The following is a 17,906-nucleotide window of genomic DNA, read 5'->3' on the forward strand; positions in this document are numbered from 1 at the left end:
GCCCCGCGTCGGGCTCTGTGCTGACAGCTCAGAGCCTGGAGCCCGCTTCAGATTCTGTGTCTCCCTCTCTCTCTGTCCCTCCACTGCTCATGCTCTGTCTCTCTCTGTCTCAAAAAATAAATAAAAACATTAAAAAAAAACTTTAAAAAAAAAAGGAAATATTCATTATTAACTCTGAAGATTTCCTAAATCATGGAAACGCAAATGGTGCGACGTGGTTAAGTGTCTTCCGCCTCTGGCCCTTGCCCAGTCATATCCATTGATTCAACACATATTTGTGGCCTGAATGTTCACCTGGTACTGGGAACACAAGGAGGTGCAGTACTCTTCAGGGAATATATACAAACTAGTGGAGAACTGGGAAACTCTGGCTTGGAGGCTGTTTTCAGAAATACTGTTTGGTGAGAACATGGTCACTCCCGTTCATTTATGTGTCATCCACAGCTCCCTTTGCACTACAGTAGCAGGGTGGAGAATTCACAACAGACTCCATACAACCCACAAGCTTAAAATACTTAGTTATGGCTCTTTAGAAAATTGTTCGCTAATCTCTGAACTAGAGGATTAACTGCCATTTTAAGAAATGACATAAGCTACGGCTGTAAATAAACTCTTAGAGATCAGATTAGCAACCTCCTCACCAATCCTTGAGATACATTAATTTCTCTTATATTTTCAGTGAATTTAGAAAAAATGCTGTTGAGTAAGTTATGACACAATCCTAGTACCCTTTCAATTGTAAGATGCATTCTGTCAGAGATGCTAAAATGTTAAAAGATATTTGTCTTGGAACCACCAAAAATATGCTATACAATAGAGCAATTAATGCAAATTAATAAAGTTAACATAAAAAAGAAATTTCATAACAGATTTACCTTATATTCAGGGCTACTTATAAAAAGCCCATAAAAATTTTAACATATTTGCTCCTATAGAGTGGGATCCAGAAACATTCACTTCTGTCAAAGTATTCATAATTGTATGTGAATTCTGTCAAAGTTACCTATGGGCTTTAGTGTAAAGCCAGTGAGTGTACCATTTTTTTTAAAAAAATTTTTTTAACATTTATTTATTATTGAGAGACAGACACAGAGCATGAGCAGGGGAGGGGTAGAGAGAGGGGGAGACACAGAATCTGAAGTAGGCTCCAGGTTCTGAGCTGTCAGCACAGAGCCCGACACGGGGCTCGAACTCACAAACTGTGAAATCATGACCTGAGACGAAGTCGGTCGCCTAACCAACTGAGCCACCCAGGTGCCCCAATACCATTTAAAATGAAATACGTGTTCCAATGTCTCAACAGGACATTTGACAAAATACTTCTCTTTTTATGTGTTTTCTGTTGTTCTCCAAGAATAAATTAACATCTTTTAAGTGTTGTATATTTTTATTTTGGAGTATTCTTGGCTTTATTTTCTATTATCCTAAGCTTTGTTCTGAGGAAATTTTTTCAGAAAACTCCTGTAAGTTTTCTTTTGTCAGTGGTCTGGATGTGGTTTTTAATTTTTTTTTTTTTTTTTTTAGTGTTAAAAGAACAAACCAGTGGTTTCCATGCTTATGTAGAAAACAGCTATCATTTTACAGAATATGACATTATATATTCTCCAATTCTCACAACCCTATATTAGAGAGTATCTCTACAGATTGAAAACAGACTGAAGCTAAACAGACTGAAAATCACACATCTAGTATACAGTGTAACTAACTGGGAATTGACTCGATTTTGAAACATCAAGTTCAAAGTTCTTTTTGTCACAGCAAAGCCAACAACCAAGGCGAAGTCAACTTTCTCCTGGCACGTCATCTGAAGTCTTAAACAGACTATTCTTCATGTAAACATACTCAGAGGTTGCTCTCACTTCACAGATTACCTTTGTCCTGACTCAAATGAGAGCAACACAGAATCTCAGTCCAGAGGAGGCCATTTCGAGTTCAACTTTTTTGGTCAATACGGATGCTTCTCAGGTCTCCTTAATCTCTGTTCTCTTGGCATCTCTGGGCTGTCTCCTGCTGAACTTTTTGCTATTTCATACCTTTTAGAGAATGTATTTCCATATGATATCTTACACAGAAAATTTTCTTCCCAACTGGCAGATACTGAGTAATGTAAACATGATGGCATCTTAAGAACATCATTAAATACAACCATAAGATATATTTTGGTATGTCATTAGCATGGCATGGTGTTGAAAGGTGTAACTGACCTGAAATAGATGTAACAATAGCTCTTCATTTATAAAACTGTCTTTTCTTTTTATGAGAGATGTTAAAACACACAGGGATAGCAGAAGAACCAGCAAGCCTGCGCCCATTCTGTTTTAAAACACAATTCACAATTTCAAATTTTCTTGATATATTTACTGAACACATATCATATAAAAATATTAGACATTTTACTCTAATGTAGACCCTCCGTATCAGTCATTTGGTTTTATCAAGATGAAACAGGTATAACAGGAATGAAAATCGGAGGATGAAGATACACGAGGGATGGGGTTATTTTTAACTTCTCACAATTTTTTAGGTATCTTTACCTTATTTCTTGACTTCGATTTTTTTTTATGTTTATGCATTCCAGCCACCACAATTCTTAGGCTGACTTGGACAAGTTTACAGAAAACAATATAAAAAATAGTTAAATGTATCATCACCATCTACAATATAAACTTTCTGACTATACTATGAGCACTTACTCATACCAAAAAGGATCAACATTTCTAATCTTTAGTGTTGCCGGGAGGAAAAAATGGTTCCTTCTATTATTAACCTTTAGCCAGCAGCTCCTGGGTAAAGGAAGGGTAGGGAAGAGGTCACAAAGGCAGCAATGCAAGTGAGGCACTTGCACAGTACGCAGACCACAAATTATAGTTGTTCAAGAGCACTAGGTATAATACGGTTCCTGAAGCTGCAGGAAACTGGTATCAAGGAAATGGCGTACTGATGTCAAGTTCTGTTTCTCACCTCCTAAAAATCTGAGTAACATAGGACAACTGAAATTAGATTGAGTGCAGAAACTGGAGGCAGGCAACATGACAACAAAGAGAAAAGGAGTTGGTTAAAAAGAAGTAAGAAAGAGCAAAAAGCAGGGCTAAGAATAAATGCAAAGCAGGAATTCCTAGGAAAATGCTTGTTTGTTTTTGTTCGAAGTCGTTGAGAATTGTAAGGGGACAAAGTAGTTATACATTCAGCATGGATTACCATTAAAACTTATGAAAACAGCCATCTATGGTCAAGATACTTTGCTTTTTCTTTTTCTAAAAAATAATTTGGTATTTTAATTCATTGGCAAATATGATTTTATTTTACTTATTTAAAAAAATTTTTTAATGTTTATTTATTTTTGAGAGAGAGAGACAGAGACAGGGTGTGAGTGGAGGAGGGGCAGACAGAGAGGGAGACAAAGAATCCGAAGCAGGCTCCAGGCTCCGAGCTGCCAGCACAGAGTCTGACGTGGGACTCGAACCCACGAACTGTGAGATCATGACCCAAGCCGAAGTCAGACGCTTAACCGACTAAGCCACCCAGGTGCCCCTATGATTTTATTTTAGAGAACTTAAGAGGAATATTATAGCCACGTGATTTTTTTTGCTTTTTCTTTTAATTTTATCCTTAAATGTTTCACATATCTATCTTTGCAAGTTTCTAAAGAAGGGAGGTGAGGTGAGAGATCAAATGGAGGGTAGAAATTTCTCCACGAACCAGGAGTCAAAATAAAGAAGTTGCAAAAATAGCTACCAGAACACCAACACAAAGTTAAATCACTGAAGAATTTAAATTAAGATGCATAGAGGGAGAAAACATAATTTTTAAAAATACAAATTAGATTTCTCATGTTTTAACAAGTTTGCCTCCTGAATTCAACTTTAGTAAAATATGCAAGTAGCAAATTTCTATGGAGACCATTTCTATAATCTCTTATTTTAGCATATAAAAACTGCTCAACTGTGTCAACACTGCTTGAGCAGGACAGAAAGGCAGAGACTGACCAAAGCAGAGAAAGGGACTTTGTAAAGACAAGAGGAGAGCTCACAAGAAATATGAAGCAAAAAATAAATGAAAATATTGGAACTCATCTTCTCACAGGCTATTATAGTTTATGACAGATGCAAAATATTTTTACTTCGTAACACTTATTAATAAAGTATGGCTTAGAAGTATGGTCTTAGAGTTCAATGCAATTTATTTTGGGCTCTGCTAATAAATAAACTTTATGGAATAATTCCACTTATTCCATACTGGTATTTCACAGAAATGAGTTAAAATGTGTTAATTGACAAATAACACATACTCAAAAATTAACACCTACTTTTAAAAAATATCAATCGTTTAGTTAATCTTCCTTCAGTCAAAAAAAGATACACTTCATCTATTAAAGATTATGTTAAGACGCTAAAAAGAATTGTTTATACAGAGTTCAAAAGAAAGTAACAGATGGGCGCCTGGGTGGCTCAGTCGGTTGAGCATCTGACTTCAGCTCAGATCATGATCTTGCAGTTCGTGAGTTCCAGCTCTGTGTCAGGCTCTGTGCTGGCAGCTCAGAGCCTGAAGCCTGCTTTGGATTTGTGTCTCCATCTCTCTCTGCCCCTCCCCTGCTCTCTCTTTCTCTCTCTCTCAAAAATAAACGCTAAAAAAAAGTAACAGAGATGATTATATGATTAGAAAATGAGAGGGACTCTTACATGAAGCAAAGATCATTTAGCCTGCCGAGCACAGACATGCGTATGTGCGAGCGCACTCACACACACACACACACACACACACACACACACACAGCCAGTTGAAGTGACTAAACATGGTAAAGCCATCAAAGTACAGAGCTCCCTCCCCTAGAGATCATTACATGCAGATTAGGAGAGACTTTCATTTTTCTAAGACATTTAAAGCTTAGACATGCTCAAAGGCAAAGACAGAGGTTAGTCTATCAGTGGCTTTTCGATCTTTACATTTTTGGCAACCGAACATTTTTCATATGAAACCTTTTACTGATTCCTTAATATACAAAAGCCTCCAGACTTCTTTTTTTTTGAATTTTAAATTATCACTGTTTGGCCCAATTTCACTTTTTTGAAGGCCCAGAAGTATCTCCAGGGAGCTTTAATGCTTCTCAGAGTCTGAGCCAAAATTATCACCAATGGTCTGGTATTAGTATTTTAAGTTCTGGTTTATTCACTAGTTTGTTTTGAAACTCATGACCAAGATTAGGCTCATATTTCATAGTGCTTGAGAAAAACAATTATATTGAAAAGAAAAGAAAATATTGTTCATACACTAGAAAGATATCTGGCTTTCGTCCTACAACGGGCATCAGTGGGAACACTGCCAGGAGCAAAGAGAAGAAAATCCAACTCAGTGAGATGCTCTAAAATAAATAAAAAAGTTATCTTTAGACAAATATGGTAAAGAAAATAGTCTTTAGTGTTTCATAGACTGCACTCCTGTAAAGATTAGATGCGAAGCCTTATAGCTGTTTAAACAATAATACAGTTACTACTGGTGAGAGATCTGTTAATAGTAGGTACTGCATTAAATAAAGTCTCACAATAACCTCAAGAGGTAGGGTATATTACTCACAATATTTCAGATGAGGAAACTGAGATCAGAGATGTGAAAGTACATGTACCAGGTCTATGACTAGTAAATCAAACAGCCAGGATTGAAACCTGGGTCATATTCCCTAGCAAGTACTTCCATCAATTTATGTTATACCATACACTGATAATATCTATAAGAAAGCTGGCCTGCAACCATAATCAAGGGATTGAGCTCAGGGGGGAAAGAAGTCAAAGTATGTTTGTAATTAGATCAAGACAAAAAACTATTAATAACGCCATTCGATGGAGAATCCTAGAAGTTCTCTCATAGGGTGGAAAGAAGATTATTTCTATCCTCCTGCTACCTCCCTCAAAAAATATCGAAGTGGAAACATGAGCCTATTCTCAGGGCTAGGCAAAAGGTGACTCCTTTGACTTGAGTTCAGAGCACTGCCTCTGAAGCCATTGCATTGCTCTGGACAATACCATCATTTAGATATTTGGTACCAGTTCTGCATCCAGAGTGTTTCAATCACCACATGACCAATTCACTTTGATGTGAAAGTCTATGTGAATCACTGAAACATTAGAGGCAACCGCAGTCCTGTCAAAAGGACCAGGCTCTTTATGTAAGGACACATTCTACTCTTTTCTTTAAAAATGAACAATTCCCTGAGTTAAACACATATCAAAACAAAGTAGCTACTAATCCGTCTAATGTCAAAACAAGTACTTATACCTTTGCTCGAGTCCATAGCTGGGTGATAAATGGCCAACCCGCAAATGCAAGAAGTCCAGCTGTAAGCATGTGGCGGTAGAAAAAACTGAGAACCTAGTAATGCATTCCAAAGAAGAAATGAAAAATGAGGTCATTTAAAAGGAGTTACATATGTATGAAAGAGATCTGAAAATGCTGTAACGTGGTAAATTACTCACTAATATTTCAATTCCCAGGATAAAGACTAACAGGTATCCAACAAAATAACTTGGAGGAACGGTCAACAGTAATGTGACAAAGTCTTGAATAACTTGAAACCTGTTTAACAAGATCATTTATAAAAATATTACTTATACTATATTTTGAGCAAAAAAATGAGGTCATATATGATAAAAAATAAAAACTGCGTAAACCTAGAAATCAGGGAATTTTCAATTCATAGGCTATTCAAAAACTAATATAATCTCTAACAGATTTCTTTCAACGGCTTCACTTAACTAAATCTCTTTTTTTGAAACCTAGAAGTATTTCAGAAAAAGTATAATTTCTGAATTAATTTGATAATGATCACAAAAATCTGTTTTAAAAACATAAACATTAATGATAAATCTTTGATTTTAGCTTAAACGTGAGTACATGCAATTACGGATACATTATCAGAAATAAAATACGATGAACTCAAAATGGATTAAAACTGGGAAAAGATTTAAATCCACCAAAGTTAATTTTATATTGAAATCTCAACTGTCTTGATAAAATAAACATATGTTTTCCTAATCTAGGTAGCGAAAAATATTTATTTTTTATTTTTTTAATGTTTATTTATTTTTGAGAGAGACAGAGTCCAAGTGGGGGAGGGGCAGAGAGAGAGGGAGACACAGAATCTGAAGCAGGATCCAGGCTCTGAGCTGTCAGCACAGAGCCCAATGTGGAGCCCAAACCCATGAACCATGAGATCATGACCTGAGCTGAAGTCTGACACTTAACTGACTGAGCCACCCAGGAGCCCCAAGAAGAAAAATTTTTAATGTTTATCTATTTTTGAGAGAGAGAGAGAGAGAGAGAGAGAGAGACAGAGCACGAGTGGGGAAGGGGGAGAGAGAGAGGGAGACACACAATCTGAAGCAGCCTCCAGGCCCTAAGCTGTCAGCACAGAGCCCAACACGGGGTTCGAACCCAGGGTGAGATCATGACCTGAGCTGAAGTCAGAGGCTTAAATGACTCGGCCACCCAGGTGCTCCAGTAGAGAAAATTTTAATTGCACTTTTTCACTGAGCTAAATAACCTTTTCCAAACCCAATTTAAAATGTCACTAATTGTACACTCATTGTAATTAAATGTGAACCCATAACCATTAAACATGTATTACATACTTGAGTACTTTCTGCATTTCATCACTAGAAAAAAAATTTTTTTAGCATTTGTAGTGATTAAGTAGGTAATTATAAAAGCTCAGTATCATCTGGTTTATGATCTTTTTCTGCTTGAAAACAATGGCTACATAATATTATCAAAACTACTAAGGTGTCATGTAGAAATGTTAACACCAGTCAAGAGGAGAATGCTTCTTTTGTTCTCAACAGCCGAATAAGCACAGAAAAATAAGAGATGACTTTGTAAAATCATTTAGAAGATTTTACAACAAGATTTTAGAAGAAAGGTGAATTTTTATGTTTTATTTTCTATGTATTTTCAAAAAGATAAAGATAGAACACAACGTATATTCAAAATCACATTTCCTCTTAAAGTTTAAATAGATAAGTCACCTTCATAATTAGGACATTTGATAATTCAGGAGGATTCTGTAGTAGAATAGAAGTTTCTGCAGGGATAAAACTTCCCATTCTAAAAACATTTAAACCAGAGTGAATGACATTAGAAAAAATCTGATTTAAGTATGTCTATCCAGCAATCCTATTCCTTTCAAACGGAGAAGCAACACTATGGCCTTCTGATAGTGTCTTTTTGCCTTATCCTTCTAAATGTTGTATTTTAATTTTAATTTTTGGTACTTTTAGTATTTCAATGTTTTTATACTTAAGGATGAAAGATGTGGTCAAATCCGGAGTTAAAAAAAATTAGAATAAAAATACTTACCGTGTCATGACAAACATACTGGCCAACCCTGAATATACCCTTAATTCTGAGCTCTCATTCCCTGGTCTGCTTTCTGAGTCTGGTTTTGCTCAGGGGATGCTTGGACACCCAAGACTTAAGTTCAAATTCTAGATTACTGGAGCAAATATAGAACAAGATGGGCAACGTGTCCCTCGCTGTCTATGAATGTGAACCAGCCCAATGTTTGAGTGGTTTTATATTTAAGTGCTTGAAACTCGCCTGGGAGCTCTGCCTCTGATGTTTTCTACGGCAGTAAGAACGCATTTTACTTCCAGCCTGTGAGGAGGCACTTCAAGGAGGACCTGTGGCACCCGTGAACAATATCCACCATTCTGTATGTTTACATTACTAGTGTGGATTTAATTACCAACTCCGTTTATCTAGGTTTACATGATAGCTAGGAAAGGAAGGGCAAAAAAATGTGTGGAAAGAAAACATGTAAATTTCCTTGTGAAACCCAAAGATACACTGAAATCTGAGATGATAAGACAAATTCAAAATATAAGTTCCTCCTGGCATAGTACTGTCAATATTAATTACTCTATGTTTAGTCCAGATGTTTCTTAGAAAAGGTACACAAAGAAGGGAACGAGGTCAATACAACCTCACGGCAGTAAGGGAAAGGTAAAACAAAAAAAGACGTTTATATGCCACTTTCCTTCTGCTATCAATGAAGTGAGAGGGCTCAGAAATTGGAGGGCATTATAACTATCTCTGATGATTTATGCTACAGAAATCTAATGCACTTTAAAAATAGATTTCACTGTCAGCGAAGTGCAAAATAAGACAGCATGGGAGTGTTACTTACTCTCTTAGAACCGCATACCATATTGGCACTGGCAACAAACAATATATGTAATAAGTCCAGGGACAGCCTTGAAGCAGCAGGAAAAATGCTACAAAAACACCAATAGCTATACAACTACATGACAGGAGGTGGCTTGGTTTCTGAAAATGAAACAGAACATTGAAACACTTCTAAATTCATGCTGATTGACAGGTTTTTAAAAGAGATTTTACAAAGTGAAGACATCTATTACATGATTAATTGAAGAACTGCATTTTAAAAAAACCTGTCATTGGAGAAGCATTATTACAGGAAGAAAAAGCTGGCTATTCTGAAATTGTTGCTATTAGGCAATTCTCCATTTAAAAGTGACTCTGTTCCTCAAGTTTGTCTGCGAGTAACTTGTTTGGAACTCTGAACATATTTCTCCTTAGTAACAATCTTATAAATGTTGATTGAGCTCCCTCACCAGCTCACAAAAGCTCATTTAATCCACAATAAACTGTGGGACTTAATCTTCATTTGGAACAATGCTTCTATCTATTCAAACTCCAACTTGACACGCTGCCCACGTTTCTCTCTCCGCTGCCCAACCACAGTGTGTTCATTCAGTCATATCTTCTCTTCCCAACCACCTGCCAAACAAGAAAGGAGTTTCCCCATGTGAGTCACGAGTGATGGCCTCCATGGGCTGTGCATGCCCGTGGGTGCTCTGGGCCAGGAGTAATGAAGCAAGCTTCAGGGATAGACATTCCGACGATTGGAAACAAACGCACCTATGGAAAGCTGTGATGCTAAGAACAACCACAGAGGAAAAACACAGGAATGGAGGGGTAATATGGCATTCTCTTTTCTCTGTCCTTTGTTTTGTCTGTTTTCCCCTTGCTTTGCCAGCCAAAGCTAAATAAGGTGAGAATTAAGAATTACTCATTGTAGTAGAAGCCTTGTGGGGGAGAGAGACAAGAGGGTTATTTTCCTCTTTATAATTCCTCCTTACTGGCACAAAATGTCACCAGAAAGGAAGTAAAAAACGAGGATAAACTAGGACAGTTGGAAAAAGGAAGGTGAGACACAGCAATGTGATTAAGAGTGTAGAACTACACAGATCAGAATTCAAATTCTGGTTCAGTCAAAGTCCAAAACTACCTGAGACTCAATTTCATCCCATTTATAAAATGGGAGTAATAATTCCATATCTATTTGTCAAGGTTGGTAATGCTTAAATGAGATTATGTAGAGCTTAACAAAATGCCCGGAATATTATAACAGCTTAATACATAATGGCTGCTGCTATTACCTTCATTTTTATTCTCTCCTCCCTACTTCTCTGCACTAGTCCCAGCAGGTGCTGTAGAAATCTGAAGGTGAATGGAACTGGAAATGGAGATGTGTGACACAGCATGGGGGACCCATAGCAAGGGGCAAATCTCAAACAGATGTGGAGATGGAGTCTCTAAAGCTGAAGGTGGCTGAGGCACGCATTCATCATTTAAGAGATGACACTGGTTTCACAGCATATTGAGAATAGGAAAATAATAACAAAAGAAGTTTAAAAGAGTACATTATGGGGCGCCTGGGCGGCTCAGTCGCTTAAGCATCCAACTCTTGCTTTCAGCTCAGGTCATGATCTCACAGTTTCATGGGTTCAAGCCCTGCGATGGGCTCTGTGCTGGCAGTGCAGAGCCTGCTTGGGATTCTCTCTCTCTCCCTCTCTCTCTGCCCCTTCCCCACTCATGCTGTCTCTCTCTCTCTCAAAATAAATAAATAAACTTAAAAAAAAAAAAAACAAAAAGAAATGAGTACCTAAAAAAACATTTTTGAGGGATTTTCTAGAGTCAGTATAATATGGTATAATAATCTAATCCTTTGATACCTAAAATATACATTATCAATGATATTCACTCATAGGAAACAAAATCATAAAGAATTCAGTTCAACTGAAGTAGAGATTGAAAGGTGTTTTTTTTTTTTAAAGCTTATTTCTTTATTTTGAGAGAGAGAGAGATAGACAGCATGCCAGTGCATGAGATGGAAGAAGCAGAAAGGGAGGGAGAGAATCCCAACCAGACTCCACGCTTTTAGCACGGAGCCCAACACGGGGCTCAGTCCCACCAATTGTGAGATCGTGGCCCGAGCTGAAATCAAGAGTCGGACACTTAACCAACTGAGCCACCCAGGTCCCCAAAGGCTTTTAAATAGTAAGAGTGGGGGTACGTTTTCTACTTCCTCATGAATTGACTCCCCACCTTCCCTTAGCTCCTCAAAACACAACTAACGATAACAAACCATGCTGGTGCACTATGACGACTCTTCCCTCCAATAAGCACTTACTAAGCTGCACACTCTGGGTCTGCTCTGTCCTAGGTGCCGGCCTCCAGGGAGTTCAAACCACATGGGTTGGTATGGACTCACGAGACTTGGTTCAAGGGGTTAATATTTGGGGATTTTATTAGGTAATACGAAAATAAAGGTCAACATGTGGCAAAATAAGGGCATTTCGTTCTAAAGCAAGTAACATCTGAACTGGCCAAAGCAAAGGAGAAGAGTATGTACAAGTTACATACAGAATACAATTATGAGGAGCTGTAGCAAATTATATTTAAAGAAAATACTCACTGCCTGTAATGGTGATGAATCAGAAATGACCTGTATATCTTGAGTGACACCATCATGAAGAAGTGACATAAATTTCGGAGTCAGGCATAAATTTAATTCCAAGGCTTTCTTCCATTTGCTCGCCAATTTGAGTAACCCATTTAGCTTGTCTAAAGCTCTGTTTCCTCATCTGGCAATGAGGATAGTGTTTGTTTCAAGCCCACGGCTCCCTCCCCAAAGGCCCTCTCTATCCCAGCCGTACCAGTGACTTGCACTCTTCCAAAAGCCATGCTGCCTCTCTCCTCTTCTGGGGCCTGCTGCTCTCTCTGTGCGTCATCTTCCTTTTTTCTACGGAGCTATCCTATTCACCCTTTAAGACTTCACTTTGGCAACAGCCTCCCCGACGAAGCCTCCCTATACCCCACCCACAAGCGTCGCGTTCTAAAAAGTACACGGCTGGGGTCATCTTACCTCCTAACTGCTCTCCATACCTCCCTCCAGTTAAGACTATTGACCACTGGCATTTTAGTTTTCCTTCAGAACCGTTCAGGTTGTGCCACTTCACTAGGTTATAATCTCTCACTGAAGATGAATCAGAATGGTTTTGCAAACAGAACCAGAGGGTTCAAAAAAAATTTCACAACCTCACCTGTAATGGTCAGTTTGTAATGGTCAAAACTGACACAATGGTCAGGTTTGTGTGTCAAAACGTGGCTAGGCTATATAGTGCCCATTATCCTCAAACACAGAGTGGGTGTTGCTGTGAAAGCATCTTGTGGATGTGATTAAAGTCTACAATCAGCTGACTTTAAGGGAGATTATCCAAGGTAACTGGGGTGGGCCTGATTCAATCAGTTGAAAAGCTTGAAGAGCACAACAGCAGGCTTCCCTATAGAACGGAAGCATAGCTACGGAGCGTGGCTTCGGGTCTTGCCTGCAGGCTCCTGTCTGCCCCTCTTCACGGCCTGACCTGTGGCTTTAGAACTTTCCTAACTAGCTCCCACAATCACAAGCCATTTCCTTACACTAAATCTGCTAATACATAGATCCCACTGGTTCTGTTTCTCTGGTTTAACTCTAAGTGATACACCAACTCCTCACAAAATCCAATTTAAAATCTATAGTCTAGCATTTGAGGTCTTTGATTACTTCAACCTAACCTACACTGTTGGTATAATCTCCTCTTCGTCCCTTGAACAAACCTTCCACATTCTCCCCAAGTTGAACTTTTTATTCCAAAAGCAGCATGGTGTAGAAAGAGCATGAATTTAAGGATCGGCAAATATTAGTTCTGTCATTTTGTACTAGTGTGTCTTTGAAGACACCGTGTAGCTCTCTGAGCCTAAATTCCCCTCTTCATATCACGAGACTCCTAACTGCCAGATTTAAGGTTGTATTAAGCTTAATTGAATAATGCATGCAAAGCACCCAACATAGTCCTGGGATAGTGGGGCTCAATAAATATTACTTATTATACCAGCATAATAAACATTTTCCCAACTCTGCCTCTGTTTAGATCATTCAGTTTGCTTTATTCTCATCCTCTCCCTGTAGTAGTTAATTTTCTATCAAGACTTACTCTTTCCTGTTGTCATCATCCTCGCTAAAGTGAGCTCTCCTCTATTTAATATATATTACAAACACTTAATATATATTAAAGTTGTCAAATGTCAAAGCTGTCTTTTGCAATGTAGTGTAGTATAGCAACCTACGTCTGATAAGGTGGTTATGTGTGTACATCTCTTACCTACTTTACTCTAATTCTAAGTTCCTGGAGGGCAGAATCTGGATTTTCTATTTCTCTGTATAGCCTATGCAGTAGTTAGCATTATATTGTACATCCAATTAAACATTCACTGCATTATCAGGTTAATGGATAAAGGAGAATTATCGGCTATGAAATTGTGTTGACTCATCAAGCTAAAGACTTCATATCTTTTCTCAACAACCAAAACAGCAAGATAGGCGTGAAAAGATAATGTTTGGCACAAGTCTGTTCTGGATTCAAATCTCAATTCCTCCACAGCCTAGCTCAGAGTGGCCTTTTGCAAAATACTTAAACAGCTTTGGTTTCCTCTTTTGTAAAAAGAAATTATAATGCTTTCAGCACTGTTATGAGTTTAAAATGACAAAATAAACTCCAAGTAGCCAGCAGAATGCCACTACTAAAACATGGTTGGTTCTGTCTCTCTTGCTATCGTGTCAAAAATTATCCCCATTCTAGCCAATTTTAAGCACATTCAAATAATGAAAATTACTTGGGGGGAATTATTTAAGATGCATTAAAGCACTATAAAAAATTGGAATAAACACTACTGTTCTTCCTTCCATTACAGAAAAATAAAATATAAAATTAGAAAAAGTTACCACTGGGAATGTCTGCAAACTATTATTATTAAATATACCATCCTGATTATATTGCCTTTTAGAGGATTTGGACATGGTAATAATTATTAGAGAGAATAAAGAAAATGCAAGTGGCATATTCTCCCCAAAAAATGATAATTAGCAATATATGTTAAAAGAGTAAAGTGTTTTAATGTAGTAAAACCATATATGTACAGTAATTACTTACTCAGTTATATGAAGTATTATTAAAATTTTTTGAGGGTTTTTTTTTTTTGCATTGAAAGTACAGTAAACTAGAGACTGATTCTTAAAATAAAGATAAATAGAAAGTTCTGAAAATTTGCATTAGAAATTTCAGAAAGTTGTAAGAAGGTAAGAATAGTTCCAGAAAAGCACATACATTATTTAAAAAGGGACATTTTGAGTAAATGATTTTGTCACTTTCTAGCTACCAAACTTTTAATATCAGATAAAGCTAAATATACTGCTTTGAAGTAGTTTTCTGACCACCTGTACTAGAAAGATATGGGATGCTTACAACAAGCTAAGTAATTATTACAAGGAACAGAAAATCAACAGCTAATGCCATAGGAAAATTTAAATTATGCAGCTATCTTTATAGCCCTCTTAAGTTATGGGGCCATTATTATTAATATACCTTTTTCCCAACCAAAGAAATAAAGATAACTGAAAAAAAGAGACCCAATATGACAAAAGCAAATGAAAGTAAGAGTTAGCTTAGTACACCTTGCACATTGTATGAACTCATTACAGTTGATTTGATTCAATTTCTTTCTCCAGCCCTAGTGATTTAAAACCATTATCTGAACTTCATTATATGTTCTGAACATACCTTAACTTCTTTATTAACACCTCTAGTAAGGTTAAAATGAGACTTGATGATCAACAAAGAAGCGTAAGATGTCCATCCCAAAAAACCAAGAACAACATTGATGGCCAAGAAGAATCTGTCATAAGTGTGATAATAGGACAATCCTTTCAATGCAAGATGAATCAGCTCCTTGCAAAGGGAGACCTATGGAGAAAGGAAGACATAACTTGCCACATGGGAAGAATAAGAAGTTTTAAAGGAAGGAAATGTATTAAAATTAGAGTGCATAACTGTAGATGATGGATCAAGAACAGATTTTAATTATTCGAGGAGCTTCTTGCAAAGTATAAGAACAATTCCTGGATAGAATGAATTTTGAATCTTGATAAGAAAGGGCATTTAAGATGTAAATTATGATACGTATAGTGATTTAACATGATTCGTTCTGTGGAAATACCTACAGATGACACATGAAGGAAAGTAACGAAGGCTCTCGAATATTGGTCCCATATAGCAAAGATACGTACATTTCTATCATTTTTCATTTTCTCATGTCAGATTACCCAAGTCAGTTATAAAGCATCATTAAAACAGGAAAACAATAGCTCACTGTTTTAAAACCATAGACAAACATTAGAAATGCATGGTATTACTTAGGCAATTTGAGAAACTGAAAACAGAATTCTTTCCTTCTTTGAAATTATGACCATTTAAGAAAAAGAAAATTAATGAAAAACATAGCAGGGTAGTTCTTGAGAAGCTTCAAAGCGGCAGTATAAACAGTAGGCTCCTGATAGTGTGTAGATAAGTCCAAATGTACAAATATGCCATGTTCTAAAATGTTATGCATTTAAGTATGGTTATAGAAATTTGGAATATACTTTCTCATTATAGAAAATGGCAACTGTTCACTTCCAACGCTAACCTTAAAAAGTCTACCCTGACAATATCTAAAATAACAGAAGTTTGCCCGTGGCTAAAGCAGCTACTGAGAAAATTGAATCCTTACCTAAGTGTTCAGGAAAGCTCCTTGGCCTGCCCACTTTGCTCTCCATTGCATATCTCGCCCCTCCCCATACACCAAACGGTGACCAGCTATTTCTATACACCAGGCCCACATACTTACTGCTTCATCATACTTTCTCTGTTTTATGTAAGATCTTGCTTTTCTTACAATGTTTAGCTGTTTAGATTCAGGAAGCAACCTACAAAAGAAAGGGTTAGATTTAAATGTCTCCTCGTTTCAATGACAAGTTTTCTTTCTTGGTTTTCTTTCTTAATTGAAAATGAAAGGATGGCAAAAGCTGAGAAAATAAAAACTGAAATCAAAAAAAAAAAAGGAAGAAACCTAAAGCTAAGTTGTATTATTGCTAGTCATCTGAACCCTCCCAAGAAATAACTTCTAAATTTGGTTTTCTTGACTCAAAGTTTCAACTCCAAACTATACTTATGAAGTCATATGATCCATCATTTTGAAGAAATGAAGTACTCTGGCTAATAAAGAAATTCTGACTAAAACAATGCAATTAATGGAGCAGTAAATCAGTGGCGTGAGCTTCAGTACCCAGAACTTTGGGTGTTCATCATACACAGACACAACAGACAAGGCCAATCCACTGTGGATGGCTCTTTGTACCCCTGAGCTAGACAGGGACTTAGAATTGTCATGATCAAAAACTGCAGGCAATCAAAACCAACAAAGTTAATGAGCAATTTGAACCTCTTTACCATTCTTATACTACACAATATACTTGTGGTTCCCTTATCTTTTATTTCTCTGTCATTTTACCAAAGTAGAAGCCTTATATACACAAGAGAAATACTCCTAATACTGCATAACCAGGAAATATATCTAATGGCATTAAGTTTATGGAATGTAAAAACTGAAGAAATATAACCAGAACTCAATAACCTGATTGAAATAAGTATATTTAAACACAAAATTGAATGTATACTGCTTAATTAAAACTTATAAAGTGAATACCTCCAAACTTAAAAAGTCTAAAAAAAATTTTTAAGGCTTTATTAGGGTTAGATCATTTGAAATTGATATTTTTGTATGTAAAAAGCTACTAAGTTAAATATTGACGATTTCAATGATTTAACATAATATAATCACTTATCTTTCTTCTACCTGATTCCAGAAATCTCCTCCTCCTGCAGGTAAATCTTTTATGTAATGTTATTAATTGGGTGGGGGTCATAGGCTTCTTTCTGAATCTGATACTCTCTAGAAAATGCATATAATATTACGTACAATTTCCGAAAATTCACGAACCCCAGAAACTCATCTCTCTGAGTCCTATAAGCACACCTGATTAAGAACTGCGCAACTCCAAGGATCCCCAGATCTTTCAACTCAGAGGAACCCAATCACTATTTCAGACTGCAAGAAAAGTCTCCACCTCAGGACTCACTGGGATTTGGAGGAAAAAGATACCAGGAAGTGGGAACACATGAAAGAAACACAAGTTACTTCAAAATGTTGTCATGGTCCCATTCTTTGTCCTTCAGATACCACACATTTTGGAATATTTTCCTAGAAGTCTTAGGACTGGAATCACTGGGCCAAAGAGCACCAGAATTCTCTGAAGGCTATATCCGAGTCGAATTTTCCAAATTTCTATAAAATTCTTCTAATCGGTCTCTCTTCCTTGCTTTGATCCCCTCGGCTTCCTAAAACAGGAATTCCAGCTTCTAACTTAACTTGAAATTGATATGGGCATCTTATTGTCTACTTTATCAATTCTAAACTTCCTGGACTATTGATGACCATCTCTTTCCATTCTACGTAATTTCCCATTACCCCAAATGTACATCCTCAGCTATACAATGGTTACGCACTTCATTCGTCACCTATTCACATCTGAGTTTTTGTTCATAAAGATCCTTCCCTCTCTGCTTTCCAAAATCAAATCTTTATCACCCTTTATGGCCCTCTCCCAATCCCGCCTCACACCATTGGCATTTTCGTGT

At 37.0% G+C, this 17,906-nt stretch overlaps 1 protein-coding gene across 14 annotated transcripts in view; it reads right to left on the reverse strand.

The window, feature by feature from the left end:
* The window catches only part of PIGN (phosphatidylinositol glycan anchor biosynthesis class N), a 104,298-nt gene that overhangs the window by 36,208 nt on the left and 50,184 nt on the right, over positions 1-17,906 (reverse strand). For 13 of the 14 annotated variants that reach the window (XM_006938957.4, XM_019815381.3, XM_006938958.4 and 10 more), the window contains 7 exons: positions 16,057-16,135; positions 14,952-15,134; positions 9,176-9,315; positions 6,468-6,567; positions 6,271-6,363; positions 5,268-5,359; positions 2,205-2,313 (listed from right to left, as the gene is read on the reverse strand). In XM_006938957.4, the coding sequence (XP_006939019.1) occupies positions 2,205-2,313; positions 5,268-5,359; positions 6,271-6,363; positions 6,468-6,567; positions 9,176-9,315; positions 14,952-15,134; positions 16,057-16,135 (796 nt within the window). The remainder of the gene's footprint in view (positions 1-2,204; positions 2,314-5,267; positions 5,360-6,270; positions 6,364-6,467; positions 6,568-9,175; positions 9,316-14,951; positions 15,135-16,056; positions 16,136-17,906) is intronic. The other variant, XM_006938960.4, reaches the window with a different exon arrangement.

Source organism: Felis catus, chromosome D3 (assembly GCF_018350175.1).
Source record: "Felis catus isolate Fca126 chromosome D3, F.catus_Fca126_mat1.0, whole genome shotgun sequence".
Classification (NCBI taxonomy): domain Eukaryota; kingdom Metazoa; phylum Chordata; class Mammalia; order Carnivora; family Felidae; genus Felis; species Felis catus.